This window comes from Patella vulgata, chromosome 2 (genome assembly GCF_932274485.2).
Source record: "Patella vulgata chromosome 2, xgPatVulg1.2, whole genome shotgun sequence".
Taxonomy (NCBI): domain Eukaryota; kingdom Metazoa; phylum Mollusca; class Gastropoda; family Patellidae; genus Patella; species Patella vulgata.
Genome location: NC_065880.2, coordinates 17,542,356 through 17,568,122, shown reverse-complemented (window position 1 = coordinate 17,568,122; position 25,767 = coordinate 17,542,356). Strand labels below are relative to the sequence as shown.

Here is a 25,767-nt window from a genome sequence, read left to right as displayed (position 1 = left end):
TATGATAATATTTACATGGTATAAGAAAGCCTATTGAATCCAAAATGATTGAATGATTGTAATGATTGAATGGTGGTTATATGAGGTATTGTAATTGAGCTGAGGAAAACAGTTTGAAGATAATTGACCGGGAAACTAATCATTTTCAAATCTGGACATCTGTCTACAGAATTTTTTTTTTCCTTATTTCAAATATCCTTATTTATCCACTGGAATCCAAATTATTACCTTTTCTATTTAAAATACATCAATATGAAGTACATGTAAATGGAACTATATTGTATTGTAGATCCAAATGTTTTTTTTCGCTTTACGCTAAATTCACACTGACTATAAAGGAAACTTAACCATCAGAAACATTTTTTAATGCACTGACAAGACATTTTACACTGGACTGTAGTATTTTTTTCATCAAAATATTTCCGGTTACTAAACGATTGGACCTTGAAGAATAATTTAAATAAACCAGATTTTACATGACATCAGTATTTACTAAAGTGTCAAGCCCCCCCCCCCCTCCTCCCATCCCCACACACATGCACTCCTACCATTGCCAAAAAATGAAAATTGAATATCCATCCAGTTGTATTATTGTTTTGATATTTTATATTTCAGAGATCTTGAAGATGAACCAGGTTTTAAATCACTGAAACAGAAATTTAAACAGGTAATGAAATTTATGAAAATCAAATGAAATGGGGTTTAACGTCCTTCTGTTCTGCTCCAAACTGGGCTAATGAAGACAGGGTTAAGCTATGAGGGAAATTTTGCCTGGACAGCGGCACTACGGTCTACTCTTATATCAAATTCCAACTTTCAAGGGATCTTTTACATGCACGCCAATGTGTACACGGGACCTCAGTTTTTCGTCCCATCCGAGTGACTAGACAGCTGTCCTTGTCAGACCCTCCATCCTACATCACTGACAAGAGGGAACCACACCGGAAAATCTGGATGAACTTTCTCGGCCAATGCAGGGATCGAACATCCGACCTCCAGGCTAGCGAGTCAGCGCATTACCCACTTAGTCACCGTGATCCCCGTAATGAAATATAATATTGAGTAGCCTCAACTTGAACTTATATATATTTCATTACCTGTTTAAATTTAAATAAAATATATATAAGTTCAAGTTGACCCTGCTTAATATTATATCGAAATATTATATTATGTATGTGACATTCAAAAGTTTATTTGTAAAATTAAATGTTACGGGCTATATTGATTTTGAAGTGTCAAAGTGTTAAAGTGATATTGCATGATTACTAGCAGTAATAATAATAGTATTTTTATATGCTCACATTTCACCGTGGGTGTATTATGTCATCAGCCATGTCTGTCCATCATGAGAGAATTAACCCAATGCAAAGACAAAAGCTGAAGTGATGTAAAGTCAAAAGCCACTATTATTTTCAGTTGATCATGGACCCACGTGAGATAATGATATAACACATATGTGATATCTTGAGGTCACAATTTTCATCTGATTTTGATGAAACTTGAAATGCATGTTTATAATCCAAATATCGTGGTTCCTGTCCATTTTCGTACATATCGAATCGTAGCTTCCTGAATTATGGCCCCTGATAGTACAAAAAATCATGTTTTTAGCTTGTGGTCCCTCTAGAGGTCACAATTATTATCCGATTTAAGAAAACATTCGAATATATCACTGTTACACCGTAATTTTGCCCGAGTTTGAATTTCATGAAAATCGGACCAAAACCGCCGGACAAAATGGCCGCCCCTCGTACGCAAATAGTGTAAATCAAAGTATATCAAAGTTGTGGACCCTCTAGAGGCTACAATTTTTATCTGATTTTGATGAAACTTGAAATGCAAGTTTATAACCCAACACAATTATTCATCAAAAAACATCCACACCACTTATTCTCCCCATTTTATTCGGCATCATAATTGTGCAAAACTCTATTTTAGGCTCTTGTCAAGTTATCTGTGCCCGGGCGTCTTGCAAAAAAATAAACAAATAGTTCATGTGATGAATTTTCTTCATATTTTGGTGTTTGATAGCGTTGCGGTCGGTTTTTGTTTTTTCTATTTTGCCTCCTTAAAGTTCCCTGTCAAAATCGTGCAGAACTGATTTTTTGCATATCAGTAAAACTAAAACGTACGGTAGTAGGTACATGTATTTAGTATGTTTTTATGTAAAATCCCAGTTTCGGTGTTTTGTCAAAGTGACCTCTGGTTACCTCAGATATATACGGCAGAATGTCGATAGAGACCATCTATTTCTCAAAAATCTTCAAGGCCGTGGGGAGAGAGCACACCCAGATCTCCCCAAAAGATACATTGTCTCAGGATCCTGGCAAACCCCTTCTGCAATAATTCCTGGCTCTGCCCCTGATAAGATGTTATACATATCGTTTTTATTTTCATCAACAGTTTAATATCTCAAGGACATCAATCAATGTCACTTTAAAGTTACAATTTCATATTTTTAAGTTATATTTTTAAAATATATTAAAATAAAGCCCTAAAATAGATGGTCTCTATAAACAGTCCTACCTTGTTAAAGAATAATCCTATTTATCCTATAATTCACTATTGCCAGTTGAGAAATTAGCAAAAATATCATTTTCAACTTCGAATTCAAATGTTTGAAAATAGCTATTCCATGATGGGGAATAGGAAAACAAGGGAGGTATTGTGCTATTATTTCCGGTGTGAAGATTTTTAAGTGTGAGAAAGATAACCTATGAGCGTATAATAGTGAGTTGACAACCTATTAAGCAAAAGACATAGAAATAATTATGTTTTGATTTTCTTAGAAAATATGAAATTGTAACTTTAAGCAAAATTGTGCATCATATATTGAGGACAAATATTTTCTGCATGACAGATCATGTATAGGTTTACAACTACCAGATCTAAAAGAAAAAGCAGTAAAACTACAACGAAAGCAAATGACAAAAAAAAATATTAAATATTGTATACATCTAATAGAAAACATAAAAATTAAAATCATACATTTCAGTGAATTTGGTTATGTGTGAGATCTAGGTTTTAAAAAGGTAGTGTTGAGATATAACTGATTTTGTATTAAGTCAGTTCTGAAAGATTTTTTCGCTTCACATTAACTGGATGTTTTTTTCTAATGACAATTTTTAGCATTATCAAAATTTTAAAGTATAATTAAAGGTGTTTTTACACATATGAAACCTATAAATTTAACTGTATTTATATTAATTTATTGTAAATTCACTACCATGACTGGCAGATATGATTAAAGCAAGAGCCCAAATTGCTTATATCTACCAGTGCAATTTACAAAAAGTTATTTTAGACAATTTAGAGAAACATTCTCACCAAGAAAGTAAATGTAATTGTATTTTTAATAATATACTATTCAAAAAAAGTAGGGGATATTTGATTTTGGGGGCATAATACTAAAGTATGCAAATGACTACGAAAAAAGTCACTATAGAACCTAACAGAAGAAACATTTCCAGTTACATGTGACGCCCAAACGCACCAATAGCTACCGCATGGAATGCAGGTGATGCTTGGGATCATCATGGGGGTCCAACCCAAGATTTGCACGACTCTGACTTTGAATGTTACAGTCATTGTGGCATTGAATTCCAGGGTGGAAACATCAGTTTAATTGTTTTAGTGACCAGAAAACAAATTTTGATATGCGTCGGCTTACCCAAAATGAAAGGTTACGTGCCCTTGGCATGCTACAGATCGGCACAACACAGGCGGTTGTGGCACGGACGATGAATGTTTCTCAGTCTGTCATAAGCAGGCTATGGTCCAGATACCGTGATACACAATCTGTACAGGACAGACCACGCTCAGGTCGACCAAGGGCGACAACTCAAGCCCAGGATCGATTTATCCGTACCTTGGCCTTGAGAAATCGTGTCATCACAGCAAATCAGATCAGCGCTCGTCTTCAAACAGACACTGGTGTGAGAGTGAGTGGCCAGACGATTCGGAATCGACTGCATAGGGGTCACCTTCGCGTCCGACGTCCTCGCGTGATCCCTTGTTTGAGAGATCATCACATTCAGGCAAGACGTCGTTGGTGTAGGGATCGTCAACACTGGGATAATCGACGCTGGAGCAATGTGATGTTTTCAGATGAGTCAAGGTTCACTGTTGATTTTTTGGACAGACGTAGGAGGGTGTGGCGTCGTCGAAACGAGCGCTTCCAAGACGTTAACGTCATCAGACATGATCGATTTGGGGGTGGTTCTGTTATGGTGTGGGGAGGCATCACTGTTGCTGGAAGAACGGCTTTACATGTTGTTGCAGGGCGTGTTACAGGCCAGTACTACCGGGACAACATCTTGGCAGTCCATGTTGTGCCGTTCGCACGACGTCATGGCCGCCGTTTCATCTTCCAGGATGACAACACAAGATGTCACAGGGCCAGGATCGTTACAGGTTACCTCCAACAACAGAACATCACCACATTACCTTGGCCAGCACTGAGTCCCGACCTCTCCCCCATCGAGCATGTCTGGGACATGCTTGGACAGAGGTTACGTCAACGTCAACAACGTCCTGCCAATGTCCAAGAACTTGCTGCTGCGTTGCAACAGGAATGGGACAATCTGGACCAAAAAGACCTTAGACGTCTCATTAGGAGTATGCCACGTCTGATCAATGCTTGTTTGGCAAACAGAGGAGGATTTACCCGTTACTGACTTGGTTGTGATGCTGTGGTAACTTTGCTGTTTGACCCCGGGTATCATTTTACCCTTATAATGGTCAGTCTGTGCCTTACTTAGTCTAACGATCATTTGGAATAAATCGATGAATGTGAACTTCATTTCATTTTGTCATTTGTTTCTTCGTCAGTTTCATTAGGTGACTTTAATTACACTTAAAAATCAAATATCCCCTACTTTTTTTGAATAGTATATATTTAAATTAACACTGACATATTTATAGTAACTTATTTTTCATAAACGTTCACCAAATTCCTTGAAAACCATGTGAATTGTAACAGATTGGCATGTTTCTCTCAGATATTGTATACAGTCAAATTTGAACATCACAGATGTACCTGTAGATTAAAATTACTTCAAATCGATTTTAATTTTCTTTCGCAGACCTCCAAAGCAATATTCCTTCTTTAATGTGTAACAAAGTAGTTCCTCTTCACATGTAGGTATCTTATAAATATGTGATTAGATTACAGGAGTTTGATTTTTAAGATTTTAGCTTTAATGTAAATTGGCCTGTAAGAGAAAAGCTCTATAAATGAATTGAAATCTACTAAGTCAATCAGTCTTGGGTCTTATTGCTGCAAATAAAGAAAATGTATAAGCCCAATATTCTTTACAAATCCACAAGCTTACTCCTATTATTTATAACCAAGATCTGGTTGAACTTGATATCAACTTGATGTGACCTACAATTGTCTTTTAAGGTTTCTTAGTCATGAATAGACCCTATTTTAGTCATACTGTCAGCGTAATTATTGAGAATTGACTCTATTGCTTCATCCCTCGTAAGTTTATAATACAGCTGGCTTTCTTTTCATTATTAAATTCCAACAACACCGGTCACATTTCAATAATCGTGATATCATGCTTGAGTGATAGGGGTATTTTGATGGGTATTTTCATTCAGTGACTAATATTAGCTCAGTATACAGAAACACTCATAATTTTGCTCAGCATTTTTTTTTCTTGGTCTGTCAGTCAGAATTTTCTTGTTGACTAAGGTCAAGATTAATGTCAGTTTTAAAAAAACAATGATTATACTCTGCCACTGCTTCAGTATGTCTGATTGAATTTTCGTAAATTTTTGAATTTGGGTATGAAATAAAGTATACGATTTTGAAAATTTGGGAAATGCCATTATATGACGTAAACGGATTTGGAGACAGATTATTGGACGAAATTTCTTCCTTATTCTCGAGGAAAGACCTTATCTTTATTTTAAGGTCAACCTACCAATTTAGTACCGATGTAAGTTTCCTTAGAAGAGAAGTTTTCCGTTATCTTTTTTAATTCAGTACCATTCACGATAAGATTAAAGGGGCATTATGGAAGATGAGATAAAGAGCTGGCAGTTTTCACTATAATAGTTAAAAACTAGATAATGTAAAGGGAATATGCTGAAAATTTCAGTCAAATTGATCCACTCTGAACCAAGATATTAACGATTGAATGTCAGGTCTAGCCTCGATCATCATTACTAAAGTCGGTACGATATAAAACACAAGTCTCGATTATCCATTTTTGTATTTAATCATCAATGAGCGTTGAGCGGCAGATTGGATTCAAATCGAATGAAAATTCGACACATAAGATGGAATCGAGAGTTGATTAAGGTCTTTTCATGTTAACATTTCAAGCCATAGGAAAGACCTGCAATAGGCAGATTTAGCTCTTGCATAATGTAATGTTTAAGGAAATACCTCATAGTATTTGCCAAAATAAAGGCAATACCACACATATTAACAAAAAAGAACACTAAGATACAAAGCTGCGAACACTACAATTTTTTTCATAATTTTAGGCATGGCAAAGAAAAAAGGCAGATTTAAAAGGGTACCTTTATCAGTTAGAATTATGGGCGAGTACATTTAAAGAAATTGAAGGTATTATTATTATTTTTGTTATTAATGCTCAAGTCTGGTTCTCACTCAGGGGTGGCACATAAGAGGTTGAACGTTTTACGAAAATCGGAGGTCAATCGAATGAATGCATTGGTTTTATGAAATAAATCCTTCGAAGAAGAGTAGGACTAATTTTAAACTTTCCTGTGTGCATTGTCTTCTATAAGTCTCAAAATGATGGAACTATTCTGTTGCAGAGAATGTCACTCTATTGATACAGATTGATTTAAGAGCATTTAAACCTCATTTTAATATGATTAAATGATGTTTAAATTTTATTGCGTATAGAATTTGACTTACAGTATGTTATAATTGCCTTGCAAACCTTTTTTTCTTTCAGGGAAATTTGGTACTGCAACAGCATCATACTTTCGTTTTACAAGATGGTTAATGTTTTTAAATGTGTATATATTTCTCATCACTCTTCCTGTAATTGTTTTACCCACCTTGTTCTCTGAAAACGATGACTTTGCTAGTGACTTTAATGTAACTAATACAACACATATTGGTGTAATTGAAGCCATTAATTGTAGTCGGTATTATGATCGTCATATAGAGAATATAAAAAATACAGATTCCACAACAGATAAAGTTCTCAACTTTTTTAAAGGGACGGTAAGTGTAGAACTGTCTTCAGATTTTAAAACATGCAAGTGATCATTGATACTATCTCATTTTAACCTTGCATTATCATTCTTGCCAAGATTTGATTTTGAATAACATCATATTCCAAATAAGCTTTATCTCACTACTTGTTGAAATTCAAGTGATGAAACTGTATGTTAATCACCTTGAAAACTACAATAAAAATGAAAGTTAATGTTGCATACAATCTTATTTAAATATGCCCTATATAACTTTATTGTCAAATCACGGTAAAAAAAATTTTTTTCCCTACTTCCAAATGGCTAATTCCTCTTTAAGTAAAAGAAAGCTTTCCCCAGGCAAATCAGTGCCACATCAAAAGTCATTTATTTGACAAAACGAACACACATAATAAATGTATAATTATGAAGAACACACATTAATTGAAAAATAACTGATATATTATTATTGATATTTCTATTCCTTTTAGGGCTGGATGGAGAAAACACATTTATTTTATGGTTTATATCACAATTTAACCTTCACAGAATCTGTCACTGATGCAAGTCGCCAATTTGACTTTAATATCGGATTGGGATATTTATTGGCTATAGGCATTACTTTTCTAATAAGTTTTATTTTAATAGTGAAAAAGTAAGTAATGTTTTTGTTGAATATTAGTCAAATACTGTATAATGAACTGGTACATAAACTAAGGAAAAACCAATGGTGTAGTAAGGTGTGCACCACCTGGGTCAAAAGCCAAAATGGATAAAAAACAAACAACAACAATAAAGCATTTTTTGAAACACCGTTCTGTAAAGCATTCAGACCTTCGAGTTTCACCCGTCGTGTGTTTGTGGTTTGTTGAAAAATTAGTTTAAAAATATATTTTTCTTTCTTTTTATGAACAGTTCGGGTAAAAGTGTTAAAGAAGGTGTGATAGATGCAGAAGATTCTAATACTATGTATTGTAATAAAGTATTCAGTGCTTGGGATTTCTGTATCTTTAATGAAAAAGCTGCCAGTATCAAACATGCTAATGTTTGTTATGAGTTTAAGGTGAGGCTGTTTTTTTTATGTTCATGGGTTTCAGATGATACAGGATATAGTCTCACCATTATTATCCCCCCTTAATGTGCTTTATTATGAAGCTGTTGGATATGGCTACAGACCTGGACCACCAAAAATGTTCTCATTGCCTATTATGTCTAAAGCTTACTTTTGAATGCTTCTACCATAGATTGAGCAACATGTGGCAATGCCTTGCTCCAAAGCTTGTATCTGGTTGACGATGGATATTTTTCAGATACACAATGTTGTCATTCTCTCATAATCAAAAGTATTCAAGAAATAGTGTCAGAAAATTTTAATTCAAACCATCTTCATTCATAACCAGAAATCCAACAAAGGCTGCCATGTCACAGAGTTGTAACCAATCGAGGGGATGTGTCTGACACAAAAAGTGGGTTATCTCCCTTTAGTGTGTTATTAATTCACTTGTGAGAAAACAAAATAAATATAAATTCTATGTACTTTTAATTATGTAATCTTAATTCTTCTCTTATTTGTTGACAACATAGGCTGATCTGGAGGAACAAAGATTGAGATTACGTCAGGCTGACAGGTCTGCGAGAGAAAAATGTCGTCTGTACACTATTCGATTTTTTATCAATATTTTTGTGGTAGTTGTTCTGGGTGCCTGTTTATATCTGATATACTGGACATCTGATAAGCTTTTAGATGTAAGTAATATTGTGTTGATAGCAAATTTCTTTGAAACTGGATATCTAAATACATTATGCAAGAGCTAAATCTGCCTACTGCAGGTCTTGTTTTTGACTTCAAATGTTATATAACTGATTAATAAGGCTTTTATTCACATGACAAGCCCATAATCAACTCTCTAGACTATGAGATGGTGGTGATATTAACATTCAATAATTTAACGTTAAAATGAATAATGGTACTTGACAGTTGTTTATTATTGTAGCAATGGTACTTGGCAATCAAGACTATCTTGTCAAAACTTCAAACACTCATAACTTCACTCAGTAATTTGAATGAAATTTTATTTTTTTAATTTTCTCATTTTTTTTACAGCTACAAAAACAGAATTTGGATGATGATGTTTTGAGACTTATTGTAGAGTTTTTGCCATCATTGACTATCACATTCCTAAATGTTGTCATACCTTTAATGTTTTCAAAAATAGTTTTACCTGAAGATTATAGTCCAGTGTTTGAACTAAAAATAACTTTATTCAGGTAGAATATAATGTTTATAGCTATCAGATAATATTAATGTTTGATTTCGTGGAATATGCAATAAATATTTCTTGCAAGATTTGCATTAAATATTTCTTGCGAGATTTGCATTAAATATTTCTTGAAAGAATATATACCAGTAGTTATCACCCCAGGCAATCTAAAGTTTATAGCTAGAAACAATAATTTAAAGCTTTCCAAAAAAAAAGATTTTGTAGGAAACTTATGTTCCCTTTTTATTCAGCCACATTTAATGTAGATATAAATTATCGTTACCCCAGTCTGTCTATCCACACTTTGTAGTTTTTCATGTATAGATAAATCAAGAAATCTAGGGACAGAACTCTATATACATTGCTGACTTATAATTTTAATTATTTCAGAACAGTATTATTACGTCTAGCATCGTTGGGTGTGTTAGTTTTCTCTCTATATTATCAACTATTGTCTACAGATGAAGCTAGATGTACAGAGTCATGTTGTGGTAATCAACAATGGACATTAACAGATTCCGATGGCAGTATTAAGGTAAATAGTTTGGTTGCCAGGCAACAAAACATGCCTACAGTCGTCCGAACAGTTCATAAAGGTTGTCCCATATTAATCTTTTGTTTTTAATGGGTGCATTTTAAAAGACATAAATTAATGGTAATTGTTGAGCAGCAGGCTCCTTTGTCTTGCGAACATAAACAATAAGTATAAAATCAAGCAGATGATAACTTTAGTCTCTGGAATGTCCACAACATTAAAAAAATTGAACAAGGGCTCTTACTCCAACATTAAATTTATCAGAAATTGTTGACAATCAACCGGATCGAAGGCAGTCACAACAATATAGAACCATATTTCAATGTGGGCTTATACAGAACAAACTTGAATTGAAGTTAAAATTATATTATAATATATATTTCAGTGTTGGGAAACTTACATTGGGCAACAGTTTTATAAACTGGCTTTGTTGGACTTCGCAGTAGTTTTAATTGTCACCTTTTTATATGAATTTCCAAGAACGTAAGTAAAATTGAACTCTTGATTTTATTAAAATTGTAAAATGTTTGTATCAAGAAGGGGGGTTGAATGGCTGAATGGTTAGCGTGCGCGCGCTGTATCATAAAGACTGTCATTGTGTCGACTGGCGTGGTTTCGAATCCCCGGTTGTACGTGGCAAGGAGAAGGGTCGCCTGTCCAACCTCGTGGGTTTTCTCTGGGGCCTCCGGTTTCCTCCCACTGCTAAAGACCCCTATGCGCAAGCGAATTATGTAAATAAAATTAAACCATATGTTAGTCCCGAAATGACCTAGTTTGTGTCGAGTGGACGTTTAACCCCATTTCTCTCTCTCTCTTTTGTATCAAGAATAAGATTTGTGTATCAATCTGTACAAACTTTGAATTTGGCATCCATATTCTGATGGATTTTTATACACTATACTATAACCTATGTACCCTAGACATATTGAACGGAATATTGTGCCATAATACCGGTACATCCCTGAACAAAAACAGTCCAGAACTTCTGTTCCTTAGACCACCTCAAACCACCCAAGATATGTGAGTCTTCCGACCATTTACTAGTTTGTGATGGCACAACAGCTGTGAACGTGACAGGGCTGTCTAAAAAGTCCTAGTTAGTGTGGTTTGGGGAGGTCTGTTGATTGTCATCTGTGCATGTGACAGGGCGGTCTAAAGAGTCCTAGTCTGGGGAGGTCTGCTGATTGTCATCTGCATTCTTCATATCTTCATCTATGCTAAAATATACTCAAATTGATTATTTAACATAAGCAAGGATTTTATCAGATTAAAAATACCTCAAGTGATGGTCAGAGACTTTTAACTTCTGACTATTTATATTTTTCAGATTAATCTATACAAAATACAAAGATAAAAAAATTATAGAACTTATTGGAGAACAAGAGTTTGATCTACCTAAAAATGTTTTAGATATTGTATACTCCCAAACTTTATGTTGGTAAGTTTACTAAAAAAAATATTAAAGGGACAATAACACTCTTGCTGGCTTGACAGCTCCAGAAAATTAGGTGTGTTAAGATGAAATTTATATCATCAATTAATTGGAATATTGTAAAATAGTACAATTTGTTGACCAGAATAAAGATTGGGACATATTATTCAGTTACAACAAGAGTGGTATTGAGCCTTTAAATCAATTTATTAATCAAGAATAAACAAACAGACCTACATGCAATTGCAAATAACCATTGTAATACCACCGGTTACTAATTCACAATTTTATTTCTTTTCAGGTTAGGAATGTTCTTCTGTCCATTAATCCCGCTGATAACGATGTTAAAATGTTTCATTGTATTTTATGTTAAAAAGGTATGTATATATTATATTGCACCCTGACAACCTAATTGTCTTTAATATTAATGTATTTATGTACACACTAAAGTCAACTGTTTCAATCATGTGGAAACATCGTCCGGTGAGCTATTTATGAACTTGTTTGAATCTAGCAGTGAAATCGTCTGGTGATCTATTTATAAACTCACTGAAGTCAAATGTTTCAATCACACGGAGACATCTTCCAGTTATCTATTCATAAACTCATTATGTTGAATTTCCAGAAACTTGTTCATTGATGTTGTATGTTTTTATTTTCAGTTGTCTCTTATTAAAAACTGTGTTCCTACAAAACGGCCGTATAAAGCATCAAGATCCAATTCCTTCTTTATGACAGTATTATTAATATCATTCATATTGGCTGCTGTGCCATTAGGATATATGTTAGGAAAGTAAGTATCAGTTATGGTATTTAAAAATAAATTTTAAATTATGGTATTGCCATTACCAATATGCATTTTGAATAAACTAGTGGAAAAACTGGGTAGCTAATAACCTCAAACAATTGATTCAAAATAATGGATTGTAAGCAACAAAATATGTAACAAACAATTCTAGTTCCTTAGTCTGATTGGGTTTGTCCCATTACTGCTTTGGCTATCTAGTCTTGGTTTCCACTAAAGTGACATTTGAGGATGGTTTCAGATTTTAGAATGTTGTGATTGAAGTGTTAACTTAAAAGTGGAGGTGGGGATTTTTGAGACATTCTTCTGATTTTTTAAAGAAATTTTGTTTGATTGTAATTTTCAGTATTCCACCGTCACAGAGCTGTGGTCCATTCCGTGTATATAGTAAACGTTCAGACTATTATATGTTTGATGTTATTAGAGATGAAATAGCAACATGGCCACCCATAGCAGAAACCATATTTTCTTTTATGGGGACTGTAGGCTTTTTTATACCTGCAATGATTCTTTTATGGTAAGCGATTTAGTTTATTCTGTTTTACAATCAAATCTGTAAATCGATTCCAAAAATATGACTAGTTCTTGTCTCCCTTTATGAAGTAAAACCTGTTTTTGACACAAGATGACTAAAAATTGAATATTTTTAAAATTCTCTGGCATAGAAGATAGTCAAAGTGGCAGTCTAAAATTTACATTTTAAAGCTAGCACTTTAAATTTTGTTCATAAAATATGATTCTTTTTGTTATTTGGGTTGATAAACCAATTTTATTTACCAACTATGTTCCAAACTTGGCCTAAAAGCAAGGTAATAAAGGCCGCTGATGACAACTAAAGTCGAATTTCATCAGTTATGCCTGCATGGATTTTTGTCAATTTTGGCATGAACAGTGCTAATTGCAATTGTAAAAAACAATTTTTCTGTAGGCTGTGGTTTGTCTGGTTTCCATGAAAACGCCAAAAAAGGATGAGTTTTCTCGGTAATTTTATTAGTACATGCTAAAACGAGATATTGATAATCCGCTCCTGGGATTGAAAGTAGAGGTTATAAGCGACATTCTGACACCAAAAACGTTTAAAAATATCTACTCAAAGTATTTTAAAAATTTTGTTCATTATTTACCTTTAAAATACAGATGTGACGTCATCCTTTGATGTTGGCATACCATTATTTCCAATAATGTACGGGCAACTTGCCAATCGTACATTATCTATACTAGATGAAATATTGGACCCGCGTGACGTATTTGATTGAAAAGCATGTGCGGTATAGTGTCTGTATTTTAAGATTTTTAATGGTCTTGAGCTAAAGACATTGCATAATATATTGAAACAACACTCTGCTAACACCTCGTGCAGTATTAATATATTACGTAATGTCTCGCTCTCGACCATTAAACAATACTTAAACGAGATTTTGTGATTTTGGATTAATTCTTTGAATACGTCGGCAAGTTTTAAAAAACAACTATTCGGATGTAAAAGTAAATAATTACTTCAGTGCACTACTCTGTCACCCTTAAAATCATTTTATACATTTTCGACCATCAAAAAGAGAAATTAAGTCATGTTCCAGTTGCGACAGATGGTAGACCTATATAATCGCATCTTAGTGGGAATTCTTTCTGACGTCATTATAGACGTCAATGATCCAGTGTGAAACTGCAGCTGGCGGCGGCAATGATTGTTTACTGCGGTTGAGGTGAACTATGTGTTCGTCGTCTAGGTCCGGGAAACCTTATTGTTTGCTATAAAAAAAAATTTCTACCACTTGTATCTCCATTTTTATCAAACAAACAATCTGAATGTTATGTGTCCTCAGTGTTATTTTACACATGGAACGAGTGTGCAAAGTCTTAATAAGATTGGTTTTGAAAAGTTAGTGCATATCTTAGACTACTTAACGTCCTTAAAAAGAGCATTGATTATTATATATAATGTGTATACAGCAGGGTTCTTTTTAATATCAACCAGCCACTTTTAACAGATGGTCGTCTTTCCAAAGACAGACATGTTTTTTTTTATACCAGACTCTATTCCCGACAATAATTGCATCACCTATTCTGATTTACAATACCTAAAACTTTGAATAAACAATACCTTTGCAGTTGCATAACTGTAGTCATTTATTGACATATACCGGTATACCCTTAACTTTCATCCTATCGACAAATATACCCTTAACTTTCATCCTATCGACAAATATACCCTTAACTTTCATCCTGTCGACAAATATACCCTTAACTTTCATCCTATCGACAAATATACCCTTAACTTTCATCCTATCGACATACATATCCTTTACTATTCATTTATCAATATATATACCCTTAACTTTCATCCTATCGACATATACACCCTTTACTATTCATTTATCGACATATATACCCTTTTCTTACATCCTATCGACATACATACCCTTAACTTTCATCCCATTGAGTATCGACATATATACCCTTTACTACTTATTTATTGACATATATACCCTTTACTTTCATCCTATCGACAAATATACCCATTACTTTCATCCTATCGACAAATATACCCATTACTTTCATCCTACCAAGCGGTTGCCATAATTTAGTTAGATAAAAACGACAAGTAAATATATATATTTGTTTTATTTAAAAATATTTTATTTGTAAGTACAGGTCAATGTATAAAAATAACAAAGTATATTCATAAAAATAAACTCAAAAATCACATAAAGTATCATAAATTAGTATTGGTGTTGTATTCTGACCAATTTACTACTGGTTGTATCTGCATACAATTGTCATGATTTAATACATTTCCACTTTTTAACCATTTATGTAGATCGAATGAGGACAGAGGACGCATTTTTATTTTTATCAAGTTCTGTCTGGAATCACCCCCGTCTCATTCAACACTGCTAACTGGTAGTGTTCTTCCTATTTCAATGAGATTAATATATTTTGGGAAACTGTATGACAAGTGATCAAAAACTCAGCACAATTTAGGTCCTTATATACTCAGCCAAATTAAAAACTTGACACTGATGAATTTCAACAATTTTTTTTTTCTGGTAAGTCAAATAAATTTTAAAGTGTTTCTAACGATGGTAGGTAGTAAGAAGCCTTTAATTTCATAAAGATGAAACACCTGAAAAACACGTGCAAACACAAACTCGTGAGGTCAATCGATGCAAGTTTTCTTAAACTGAACACGCACACGTAACTTGAACTGGAAAAACAAATTAAAATTGTTATTTTCATTTTTGTTAGAAAATGCTGCACCTTTCAAATGTAGAACGTCTACGTGCTATAGGTAGGCTCTATGCTGGTCAGTCTGTGGTCACTGTTGCAAGAGCCTTTAATTGTTCACGCCAGACAATAATTAATCTTAGAATGAGAGTGCTTCCAACTGGAACTATTGCCGACCGCCCAAGGGCGGGAGCGCCACGTTTGATGTCACTCCAGGAAGATCAAGCAATACGATTACGTCATCTTAGAAACAGATTTGTCACTGCAACCTCCACAAGTAGAGAGATGTTTGGTGGAAGGGTAACTGCACAAACTGTTCGAAATCGCTTGCAGACTGCTGGTCTTCGAGCTCGGAGGCCCTATAATGGACCAATATTGACACCTCTTCATCGCCGTAACCGACTTGTGTGGGCCACAAGACACATAAGATTTACTCAAAGACAGTGGAATTCGGTTGTCTTTAGTGACGAATCTTGATTCACTTTTAGATTTGCCGATGGCAGGGCCCAAGTGTACCACAGACGAGGTGAACGTTACGCTCAAGTATGCGTCAGAGAAGTTGACCGATTTGGTGGCGGCAGCGTCATGGTTTGGGGTTCTTTTTGTGCACATGGACGTTCTCCTCTTGTTGTTGTCCAAGGGAACTTAAATGCTGTCCAGTACAGGGATCAGATTTTGTAACCTGTTCTTCTTCCGTTTATGCTCGACCCCATACAGCAATTGCTACCCAGAATTTTTTAAGAAATGCCGGTGTCCAAGTCCTGGATTGACCGTCGCTTAGCCCCGACCTTAATCGTATTGAACACATCTGGGACGAACTGGGTCGACGTGTTCGTAAGCAAGTGAATCCACCACTGACGTTGCAGGACCTTCAACATGCTCTTGCTGAGCAGTGGCGACGTCTTCCTCGGGTAGTGTTTACTAATGTTCTGAGATCCATGAGAATACGTTGTGTGGCAGTACGAGACACTAGAGGAGGCCACAACCGTTACTAAACACTTTATTCCAATTGTTCTCCAAGTCTGTGAATTTCATTTTGGGGGGTACTGTGACATCACGAATGTTATCATTGTCAAGGCCTTTCGGCGAGACGTAGTCTTGCTTTCTGTTGATGTCAAGGTCGTCTGTGCACAACATAACACTAAAATAGTTACCAAAATCCTGAGTGTCAAGTTTTTAATTTGGCTGAGTATATTTTAAAATAACTATTCTGACAAAGTCCCATTTGTATCATACAGGCATGCCTTTCTTATTACGATTATCATTTATGAGTTAACTTAAAATTATTTTCTGTTTTAGTCTTGTCATGTATGGATATTGGGCAGCAGCACAAGGCTACCAGAAAAAACAAGAGTTATTAAAAGATCAGTTAAAACTGGTATGATATTTCTCTCTTTAAAAGATTGTATATTATGGGAACTGTAAAAGTGGTGTTGGTGGAATTGTAATGTAATGATAAAACACAGGGAACTTGTTTTACCTCGTAAAGTGAATAATATTGTGCTCAGTTGGGCCATGTCTTGTTCAGGGCTTGTTGACTGAAATTCTCATGTTACTGAACTGACACCTTTCGCAGGACTGATAGAATTAGGATCTGGAAAATTCAACTGAGTTTCCCATATATGAGATTTTTTTTAACTGAATTATTCTTTGATCGCTATTGACAATTTAATATAATTTGCATTTTAATAACTGCATCTATCCTTTTACAGGAAGGTAAAGATCGACAGTATCTCCTTGCTAGAGTTAATGATGTCATCAAAAAGGGTGGTTTATCAAGACAAAATACCAGTCGCAATCTATAGAGAATAAATGAATATTGCAACTATTTTTATCTGTGATATATTGGACTTGATCATAATACCAATACAATTCTTCAAAATATTGCTTAATTGTTCTTCCAAAAGAATTACATTGGCATGCACATTTCAGTTATTTTCAAAAATAATTTTCCTTTTATACTGATTTTCTATTTGATAAGTGCAATTTAGTGTTTCACCTTGTAATACAGTTCAGACGCATGATTTTCATCAGATATTTATGTGCCTTAAAAACAATTTTGTCTTATTTAATTTTGGTACAAATTCTGTTATGTAATTATATCAGTTAAGTACTGATATATTATTTATTTTTATATAAATCTTAATATATTTCTCAGGTCTAATAATGGGCAGTGCTTTGATTATCCGCCTTGATAGTGTGGAATTCTTCACATTATAATTGCCATTATTATTAATATTATTGTTGAATTTTATAATGAGTTTAAAAAAGTCTTTCCTATAATGTATGATTTAACAACACAAGTGCACAATATTATAATGTATATAAAAAATATTACAACTATGAGGAATTAAAATTTATAAATTAATTATATGCATGTACCAATATCTTCCATGTTTATCTAATCTATTTAAATTAGATTACAACTTTGTTTGGTTTATTTTTTCTGATTATTATAATTCATTGTAACCTAAAATACTTTCTACCACAACAGTGTTCTTGTAGTGTCAGTTTTTCCAACCATGCTACAACCCCTAAACCATCATGCTTATGTTAAGAAATTACAATATGTCACAAAGAAACGATGCCCTGTACAAACAATTTGATTTGTCAGTATGCTCACATGATGTGTTAATGTAGTACAACATATACTATAGTATCTACTATTTCCCATACTTAAGTGAAGTACTGTGCAGACAATTTGATTTGTCAGGAAGCTCACATAATCTTAAAAACCTTTACAAAGAAAATATGTCAGATTTTAATGTATATTACAATATAACAAAATGTTGACATCTTATTTAAATCAGATGTTGTTTATAATAATTATAGCTTTAGTTTCACTATAATTGACAAATTATTTTTAATATCGTATAATAATTACATTTTTTTACTATTTTATATCTTACTATTTGCATCTAGATATTAACAATTAAAATGTACATAGATATTATTAAAGATACATTATGTAAGATTTAGATAAAGAACTGGATGTTCTTGCTATAATAGTTTAAAATTTCATTCAGATTATTTTATTCTGAACCATGTTATCAATGTTTGCATTGATTAGTTATAATCTTAACAAAGGTGCTGGTTAGCCTCGCTTCTCCAGTTTTAAATTAAATCATTAAATGGCCAAACTGTTCTAATGTACTTAAAATCGGAGCCATCCGATGGCATAGAGGGTTGATTATTGTGTTGTCATGTTAATAACTAACCATTTCTATAACATTTAAGGCCTAAAGAAAGCCCTGCAATAGGCAGATTTAGCTCTTGAATAATGCCTCTTTAACAATAATGTACATGAATTTTGAAATTCTTTCATGAGGTACATATAATGAATGTGTTCAAATGAAACACTGGATCTTTATCATACAAGAGCTTCATGTAATGTAAATATTCAAGTTTAATCATTCATGGCGAAATAATCATAATGTTGTTGAATTTTAAAATAATGAATTATCAGTAGAAGTTTAGCTTTATTATACGAATAAACTTCACATTTAATTAACTTATGTAGTTTGTTTTTAACTACTGGGACAGATCCAGAAATTTAAAAATTTTGTCGAGAGAAGAAGGGGTTTCTAATAATAGTAAACTCTTGTGGGTTTTGACTAAAACAATATACAGGTAAACGTTTATTTCTTTTCTCAAGACTACACCTGGAGTGTATTAAGCAGAGCCATTGACAACACTCAGTTGTCTAATTGCTTCTTGCAAAATGTGCCTATGTACATCTTTATCCAGACAGCTATAGGATATGTGGTGTTGTCACTGTGTAACCTTGACAACTATAGACTGATGACTTGGCATGATTTGTCAGGATGAAGCTGATTCAAAGAAAGTTTGACTCTATTCACCTATTACATATGAGATCTTACATCAATTTATGAAAAAGGATGAGAACTTTGAACTACACTACCCTTCCTAAAGATTAAAAGTCAACTTTTCATTTTTACTAGAAAAAATTTCCTCGTCAGCTGAGTTTTTGGATTCATTTTTTTTGTTTAATTGGGCTCCTTTCACAATGTAGATGGATGACAAGCAAATTATTATGGTTATCATCTTTAGGGTTTTTAACTTCTTATATACAGGTACATGCATATTATCGAGAACAACATATAACTCACAACAAAACAGTTTTGGAAGAGTTAAAGAAAATTTAAGTTGTGGGGGGAATAGATACTGGTAATTTGCTGAAAAATGGGTCTGATTTTAATGAAATTTGGAATGTTGATCAGTAATATAAAATATCTGACTTTCAGTCTGATACTCGTAATATATTACCGTATGTAGCTTAAACTCTACTAATTAGTACAGAATTGTGGCTAGAAAATCATATCCTTTTTTTAAAATCTTCTAAAATATCCCTCCATGTACCATCTGTCCAGTTATCTAATCTTTGTCGGCCTTCTATATGTCTATTATGGTGAGCAGTAAAAATGATATGTTTCCATGTTGGTGATTTACAACTTCCTGTAAAAATTTTGAATTAATATTAGAAACAAATGTAAACAAAATTCCCTGTTATGTTAACTAATCCAACAATATATTTACAATATGGAAATAAATGTTCTTCTAGGCTATTTTATAAATTAATATACTCTTCAAAAAAAGTAGGGGATAATGAAATGCAAATACCTATGCAGGTTGCGATATGATAAATAGCCATGGACATTTGACATGCTTTGAGAGCATGTTCACATATGATGAAGTTATCGCCCCAACAGAACCACTGAGCTGCACATGCGACACGCAATAGCGCTTATACACGTGGGAGGGGTTCATTGTCAAATTTGACACTTCAAGGAAGGGTTGATGAAAACTGCTGCGTGCTGGTTTATCTATCCAAGTTTGCTTTTCTATCGGTTCTTGCATAAGATTTACTGTTTAGCGTATATCTTTGCTTTAGTGTGTTACGTTTAATTTGATCGGGAGACGTGTTCGTCAACGTCAACCGACAACACTGCAAGAATTGGCCGTGGCACTGCAAGAGGAGTGGGTCAGATTGCCCCAAATCGTGATTTGATGGTTGATTAGGAGCATGCCAAGACGAATTGCTGAATATCTGAGGATTGGTGGAGCAATTACTCATTATTAAGACAAAAATCAAAAACGTCCATTTTCACTTTTGACGTGGGTAACTCTTTTCGAGTGAAATGGGACCGTCAGATAAGCCGCACATATGAACTCTTTATGTTCGTGTGTAGGCAATTGGCATGTTATTAACATACACTGGTTACCTCTAATAAAAACAGCAGTGCATTTCCGCAGTTTTGTATTGTTTCTGAATATCCCCTACTTTTTTTGAAGAGTAGGCTTTTATATAAATTAATATAAGCATATTAATAGAGGAAAATAATAAGAATCAATGACTGATGACAGCAGAATTGTACAAAGAGAATAATATTATTAATGTGTTTACCATTAATTCTAGGTCTATCATCTATCAATATATGACCATTTATAACTGTTTTATCTTTTGCTATGATAATACGATCTAACCATTCTGGACCTAGATGCTTTTCAACCCACTCAAACTGAAGAATATCAATAACATTTATAGTGAGTGAATTGACATAAAATTTATAACCGATTGTCCATTTGCTTTCAAAATCAAGATGTAGGTTAGGGTGGCTACAAGAAGTTGGTAATTAAAAATTGGGGTCACACATCTGAAGTGCTCCCCCTTCTAAATCGCTCACTGAAAGTTGCACTATTTTTCCAAAGCACGTAAACAAACATCATCTGACACTGTACCAAACTAGACTGGTCATACATATTTTGAAAATAAACAGTAAAGCTTACTGGGTTAATTAAGAGACCATTATTACAAATTAATTAATCAGATCACAAAATAATTTCGAATGGGCCGATTTGTATGGAATATATTTCAGAATTATTATTCCGTTTTAAATTCCAGATGCATAAATTAAAGCCAAGTAACACATTAACAGCTATCCAAAATACGGGCAAGATGGAGTAAAAAAACTGAAACAAAATCTAAAAATAAAAATATCTTCAAATAATTACCTTCTCTGGTAAGCAAAATTGATATTCTGTTAGGGGACTTGAACATATAAACACATCAACCCTGCAATATAGTCAGAAAATAATTATCATCGAACTTAGTCAAAACATTGATCTAATGAACATCTACACACACCTAGATTGAACATTTTAGCTCAAGTGTCCCAAAAAGAGTAAAAAAACCACATCAAATCTGTAAAATAACTAATAAACATGTCAATGCTGTACATTTTGGGAGCACTCTTTACCCAAATCTACCCTCAAAATGCGATTTGCAAGCAAGTGAGCTCTTGTAATACACGAGTTATGTCCACTTAGTTAGCCTTCAATTTCCAAACTGACTTCGAAATTGCATTTTGAGGGGCATTTTTAACACAAAATAATGGCAGATTTGGTTACAAATTCCAAATTTGCTTGGAAATCTCAAATTAAAAATGACAATTATGCATAAAGAACAGTATATTATTAAATATTGATATAAATTATTGATATGAGTTGAAAGAAAGGTTGACTTGAGTAGACTGGGGTAAATCCTGCTACCCTGCATGCAACAAATCAACACATCACTGGATCTTGGTTTTTCATGACATCCAATGAACTAAGTAACATTTTCCATGTCAGCCACATTACAATAAATACAAGCATCCTTAAATCTAATAAATACATAAAATTATTTGCACTTACCCATCCGTTGCCGCCATTTCTCTAGCAGCAGATATTGCTCCTTTAATTTCAGGAAGATCAAGAAAGAACCCTTTTTCAATATAGACAGCTCTCACCTTATCCTTTCAAATTATAAAAAAAAGGTACAATCATCTTTATCAAATCAATTCCAATATTTTTGTTAGATTTTCCTCAAGGTGCAAATGATAAAATTAAAACACTTTCTTCAATGATTCATGAAAACAGCATACAGAATACAATACAAAATATTGTTACTTGTGTTTAAATGCCTGAATACTTTGACCCTAATGGCCCCATCCTATCTTTCTGAGCTTCTTGAAAACTATAAATTCAAAAGAAATCTGCTATCCTCTCCCACATCATTACTTATACAGCACTCATATAATTTATTATCATACGGTTACCGGTCGGTCTATGTACAGGTACAACTGTTATGGAATAAATTACTAATTCAAATTCGTCAGAGCTATTGCTACTTTTAAAACTAATCTAAAGACATATTTATTTAAATTTTAAAAAGGTTTAAAAAAATTTGTCCCAAAAGCAACTTTGTCGGCATGAAAAACTTCAAAGACGAAATTCAAAGAGGAGTAAGTTAAAGTTTCAGAAAGATATATGATTTGCAGGAAAAACACAAAAAATAAAATAATAATAATAGTCTTAACTTTTATTTTAAATTTAAAAACTAAATTCCCCCCTCGGCCCCACCTGAACACATACAGCCATTGGTGGCTTAATGATTTAACGTGTGCACCTTAGACATTAAGGTCTCAATGAGTCAAGTGCTGTCACTGGTGGTCAGTCAAATTTAAAGTAACAATTTCGAATAATTTCTTGTTTTAAAGTATCTGTATTTGAATTTGATATACCGTACCCCTAGATTTCCATCCAGTTTTTCATATTGATCTTTGATGTAGAAACCTTTTCTTTCATCTAATTGCACAAACGGATCATCTGGGAATTTTTCTCTAAATTTTGTGATAAAATGACCCTCAAAGTCAGCTAGGACTTGATCTAAATCTAGGAGCACACAGAGATTTTTCTGTCCATAATCATAATGTTGTTTGGTTCTTCTTGACATTTTATCTGAATTTATAAATAAATACAAAAGATGCAGCGGAAAAAATGTGTGACGTATATTGGCTTTTTAAGACACTAGTACAGAGGTATAGCAGGTTCAAAAGATTGTGATAATCTGTGTTAGTACACTAGTTTAAATATCTCTAATAGTCCAAAAATATGTCAGTAAAATCAATACAATGAATAGGTCTTTTGAGAAAATGCCATGGCTCTGAATGAATGAATGAAATGGGGTTTTTAAACTTTAAAGTCATACCTTTATGTACCAATTGGACGAATGAAGATGATCATACGCCATACAGTGAGCTGTTAGGGGAATTGTGTTGGGACAGCAATTGAATTCCAACTGTCAAGGGTTCTATTATGTGCACATCAACATGTACACATGACCTCAGGTTTTTGTCCCATACGAATAACTAGACGCTGTTCCTTGCCAGGCACTTCGTCCTATGACGCTGCTTGACGAGGTAAAACCACACTGGATATGTTTTCTTGGCCAACACCTGGATTGAAACTCGGACCGCCTGATTAGCGACCCAGTACCTTAAGCCTAGTGCACCCTACACGACGATATAGGCGATCACTGTAAACGACAATGAAAAATCTAAAAATCTCATAGTGTGTGCACCCGGTCGCTATGGTAGCAGGTATTAGACATGTTTGATATGATCACTCAAGTTGTCCTTTTGTCGACAACAAACTGTGTAATGTGCTCACCTTGGAGACAACTAAAGAACTCATTAAACCATTAAATCATTTTTGGTTACTTTTCCCATGGGACATAAACACACAAGTTTTTTGTGAATTTTTGGGTGTTGCGAATAAGTTCTTCATACTTATTGAAATTAAATTTGCAATTTAGGCAATAATTAAACATGTGAACTGTAAATTTTACATTGTTAGACTATCAGAAGAAAAGAAACATTTACGGTAGACCTAGTGGACTGTTCATTCAATATAGCAATATACTCAATAATAATATAGACCTAGGATTCATAGATTGTTTATTAGAATGAGCATTGTTTTTCCCGTACCTGTAGTGAGAAAACGGGGGGTGGTAGCCCATCGCTCTCCTGACCTTATTAGTTGTCTCATTTTGGTTGCTGGTTTGGTAATTAGATCGCTATTTATATTTAGGATACTCTGGAATATTTCGGAGCTCATCCTCATGTAGACAAGAAACCTCATCTCTCGACAATGCTTGCTTCGAGATAAGAGATGGTGCAATATATTTCCTTCTGGCAAAATTCGATGTGGATCAAATTGTACTTCAATAAGTAAAACTGTCAATTTTTTCTTCATTACATTTCTGCCATATCCAACTACAATTATGCATATAATCCTACCTGACACGGGTACAAATTATCTCTTTTAAATTGAAATGTTAAAAGCTGGTTTTGACCGACATTCTAAAATTTATTAGGTTTGACGTCTTTACATCATGATATATGTGTACAACAGCCAATCAAATACGCTACTTAATATTACAAGAGAGAGAGAAATGGGGTTTTTAACGTCCACTCGACACAAACTAGGTCATTTTGGGACTAACATCTGGTTTAATTTTATTTCAATAATTCGCTTGCAGTGGGAGGAAACCGGAGGACCCGGAGAAAACCCATGAGGTTGGACAGGCAACCCTACTCCTTGTCACGTACAACCGGGGATTCAAAACCACGCTGGTTGACTCAATGACAGCTCTTATGATACAGCATGCACGTGCTAACCATTCGGCCATCCTTCCCCCACCCCCCCCTCAAAAAAAAAAAAAATTACAAGAAAGGTCGCACTGACTACAGCACAGCAATTATCAATGACCAGGTATGTTTAATTATTCCTACTGGTATAAAATTAACTTATTTTTAAGATGTTACATGCATCAATAAAGAAGTTAAGCTTGCCAGGTGAAAATAAAGGCATGCAATTGTAGCTAAAAACAAACACATCAGTATACCTAGGTGTTTTCTCGTAGCTAATCCTCATGTACGGTAGCTTATTTTCTACAAGAGTCGGTCAATTACCAGCACAGTAGGCCTACTAAGAGGACAACGGAACGGCCTCATCATAATGTACAAAACAAGACAGTGTCAAGTGTGCAATTATTGTAAGTAAACTAAACAGAGCCTATGGCAGGCTATGGCTATGGATATATGCTAAAGTTTCTTGAAAATGGTTAATGATTTGTTGTGTTGTCATGTTAATGAAAAGGCAGGTATTTTACATAACCGCTATCTGACACCATAATTAATATAACTGGAATTTGTAACTGTCAATGAATAAACATATTCAATATTTAATCATGAACCTGCTATACATTTGTATGTCTTGAGTTTCACAACAAGAAGCAACCTGTGTCAGCCTGTGCTTCCTCAATGAGTTTGTGGTCAAAGGGAGATAACTCAACAAGTCCGCTTATAACATCGTAAGAATTTTTTTTTTTTTCTACATAAATAATAGGACATAAATAATCTTATAACTAATTTAATGGGAATACTCATTACTGCTACCACTTGCTTGTAGTGAAAGAAAG

The 25,767-nt window shown here is 33.9% G+C and overlaps 2 protein-coding genes across 13 annotated transcripts in view; one reads left to right on the top strand and one right to left on the bottom strand.

The window, feature by feature from the left end:
• Positions 1–18,954, top strand: part of LOC126812290 (transmembrane channel-like protein 7) — a 40,492-nt gene extending 21,538 nt beyond the window's left edge. For all 5 annotated transcript variants that reach the window (XM_050538592.2, XM_050538593.2, XM_050538594.2 and 2 more), the window contains 15 exons: positions 616–667; positions 6,502–6,583; positions 6,942–7,216; positions 7,677–7,840; positions 8,101–8,248; positions 8,770–8,931; positions 9,290–9,453; positions 9,837–9,981; positions 10,367–10,464; positions 11,309–11,419; positions 11,715–11,790; positions 12,076–12,206; positions 12,565–12,735; positions 16,743–16,821; positions 17,156–18,954. In XM_050538592.2, coding sequence (XP_050394549.1) covers positions 616–667; positions 6,502–6,583; positions 6,942–7,216; positions 7,677–7,840; positions 8,101–8,248; positions 8,770–8,931; positions 9,290–9,453; positions 9,837–9,981; positions 10,367–10,464; positions 11,309–11,419; positions 11,715–11,790; positions 12,076–12,206; positions 12,565–12,735; positions 16,743–16,821; positions 17,156–17,248 — 1,951 coding nt within the window. In that variant the 3' untranslated portion in view covers positions 17,249–18,954. The remainder of the gene's footprint in view (positions 1–615; positions 668–6,501; positions 6,584–6,941; positions 7,217–7,676; positions 7,841–8,100; positions 8,249–8,769; positions 8,932–9,289; positions 9,454–9,836; positions 9,982–10,366; positions 10,465–11,308; positions 11,420–11,714; positions 11,791–12,075; positions 12,207–12,564; positions 12,736–16,742; positions 16,822–17,155) is intronic.
• Positions 18,928–25,620, bottom strand: LOC126812295 (5'(3')-deoxyribonucleotidase, cytosolic type). 8 transcript variants are annotated; one of them, XM_056098366.1, is made up of 8 exons: positions 25,192–25,607; positions 24,272–24,559; positions 23,494–23,820; positions 23,032–23,243; positions 22,158–22,258; positions 21,477–21,537; positions 20,869–20,983; positions 18,928–19,919 (listed from the first exon to the last, which is right to left on the bottom strand). In XM_056098366.1, exons 4-8 carry the CDS (start codon positions 23,236–23,238, stop codon positions 19,780–19,782), a joined length of 624 nt encoding a protein of 207 aa, XP_055954341.1. In that variant the 5' UTR covers positions 23,239–23,243; positions 23,494–23,820; positions 24,272–24,559; positions 25,192–25,607; the 3' UTR covers positions 18,928–19,779. The 8 variants fall into 8 exon arrangements, with proteins under 8 accessions (XP_055954341.1, XP_050394558.2, XP_055954339.1 ...); XM_050538601.2 differs by lacking the exon at positions 23,494–23,820 and having other exon boundaries at positions 25,552–25,620; XM_056098364.1 differs by lacking the exon at positions 23,494–23,820.
• Between the last annotated feature and the right edge of the window lie 147 nt (positions 25,621–25,767).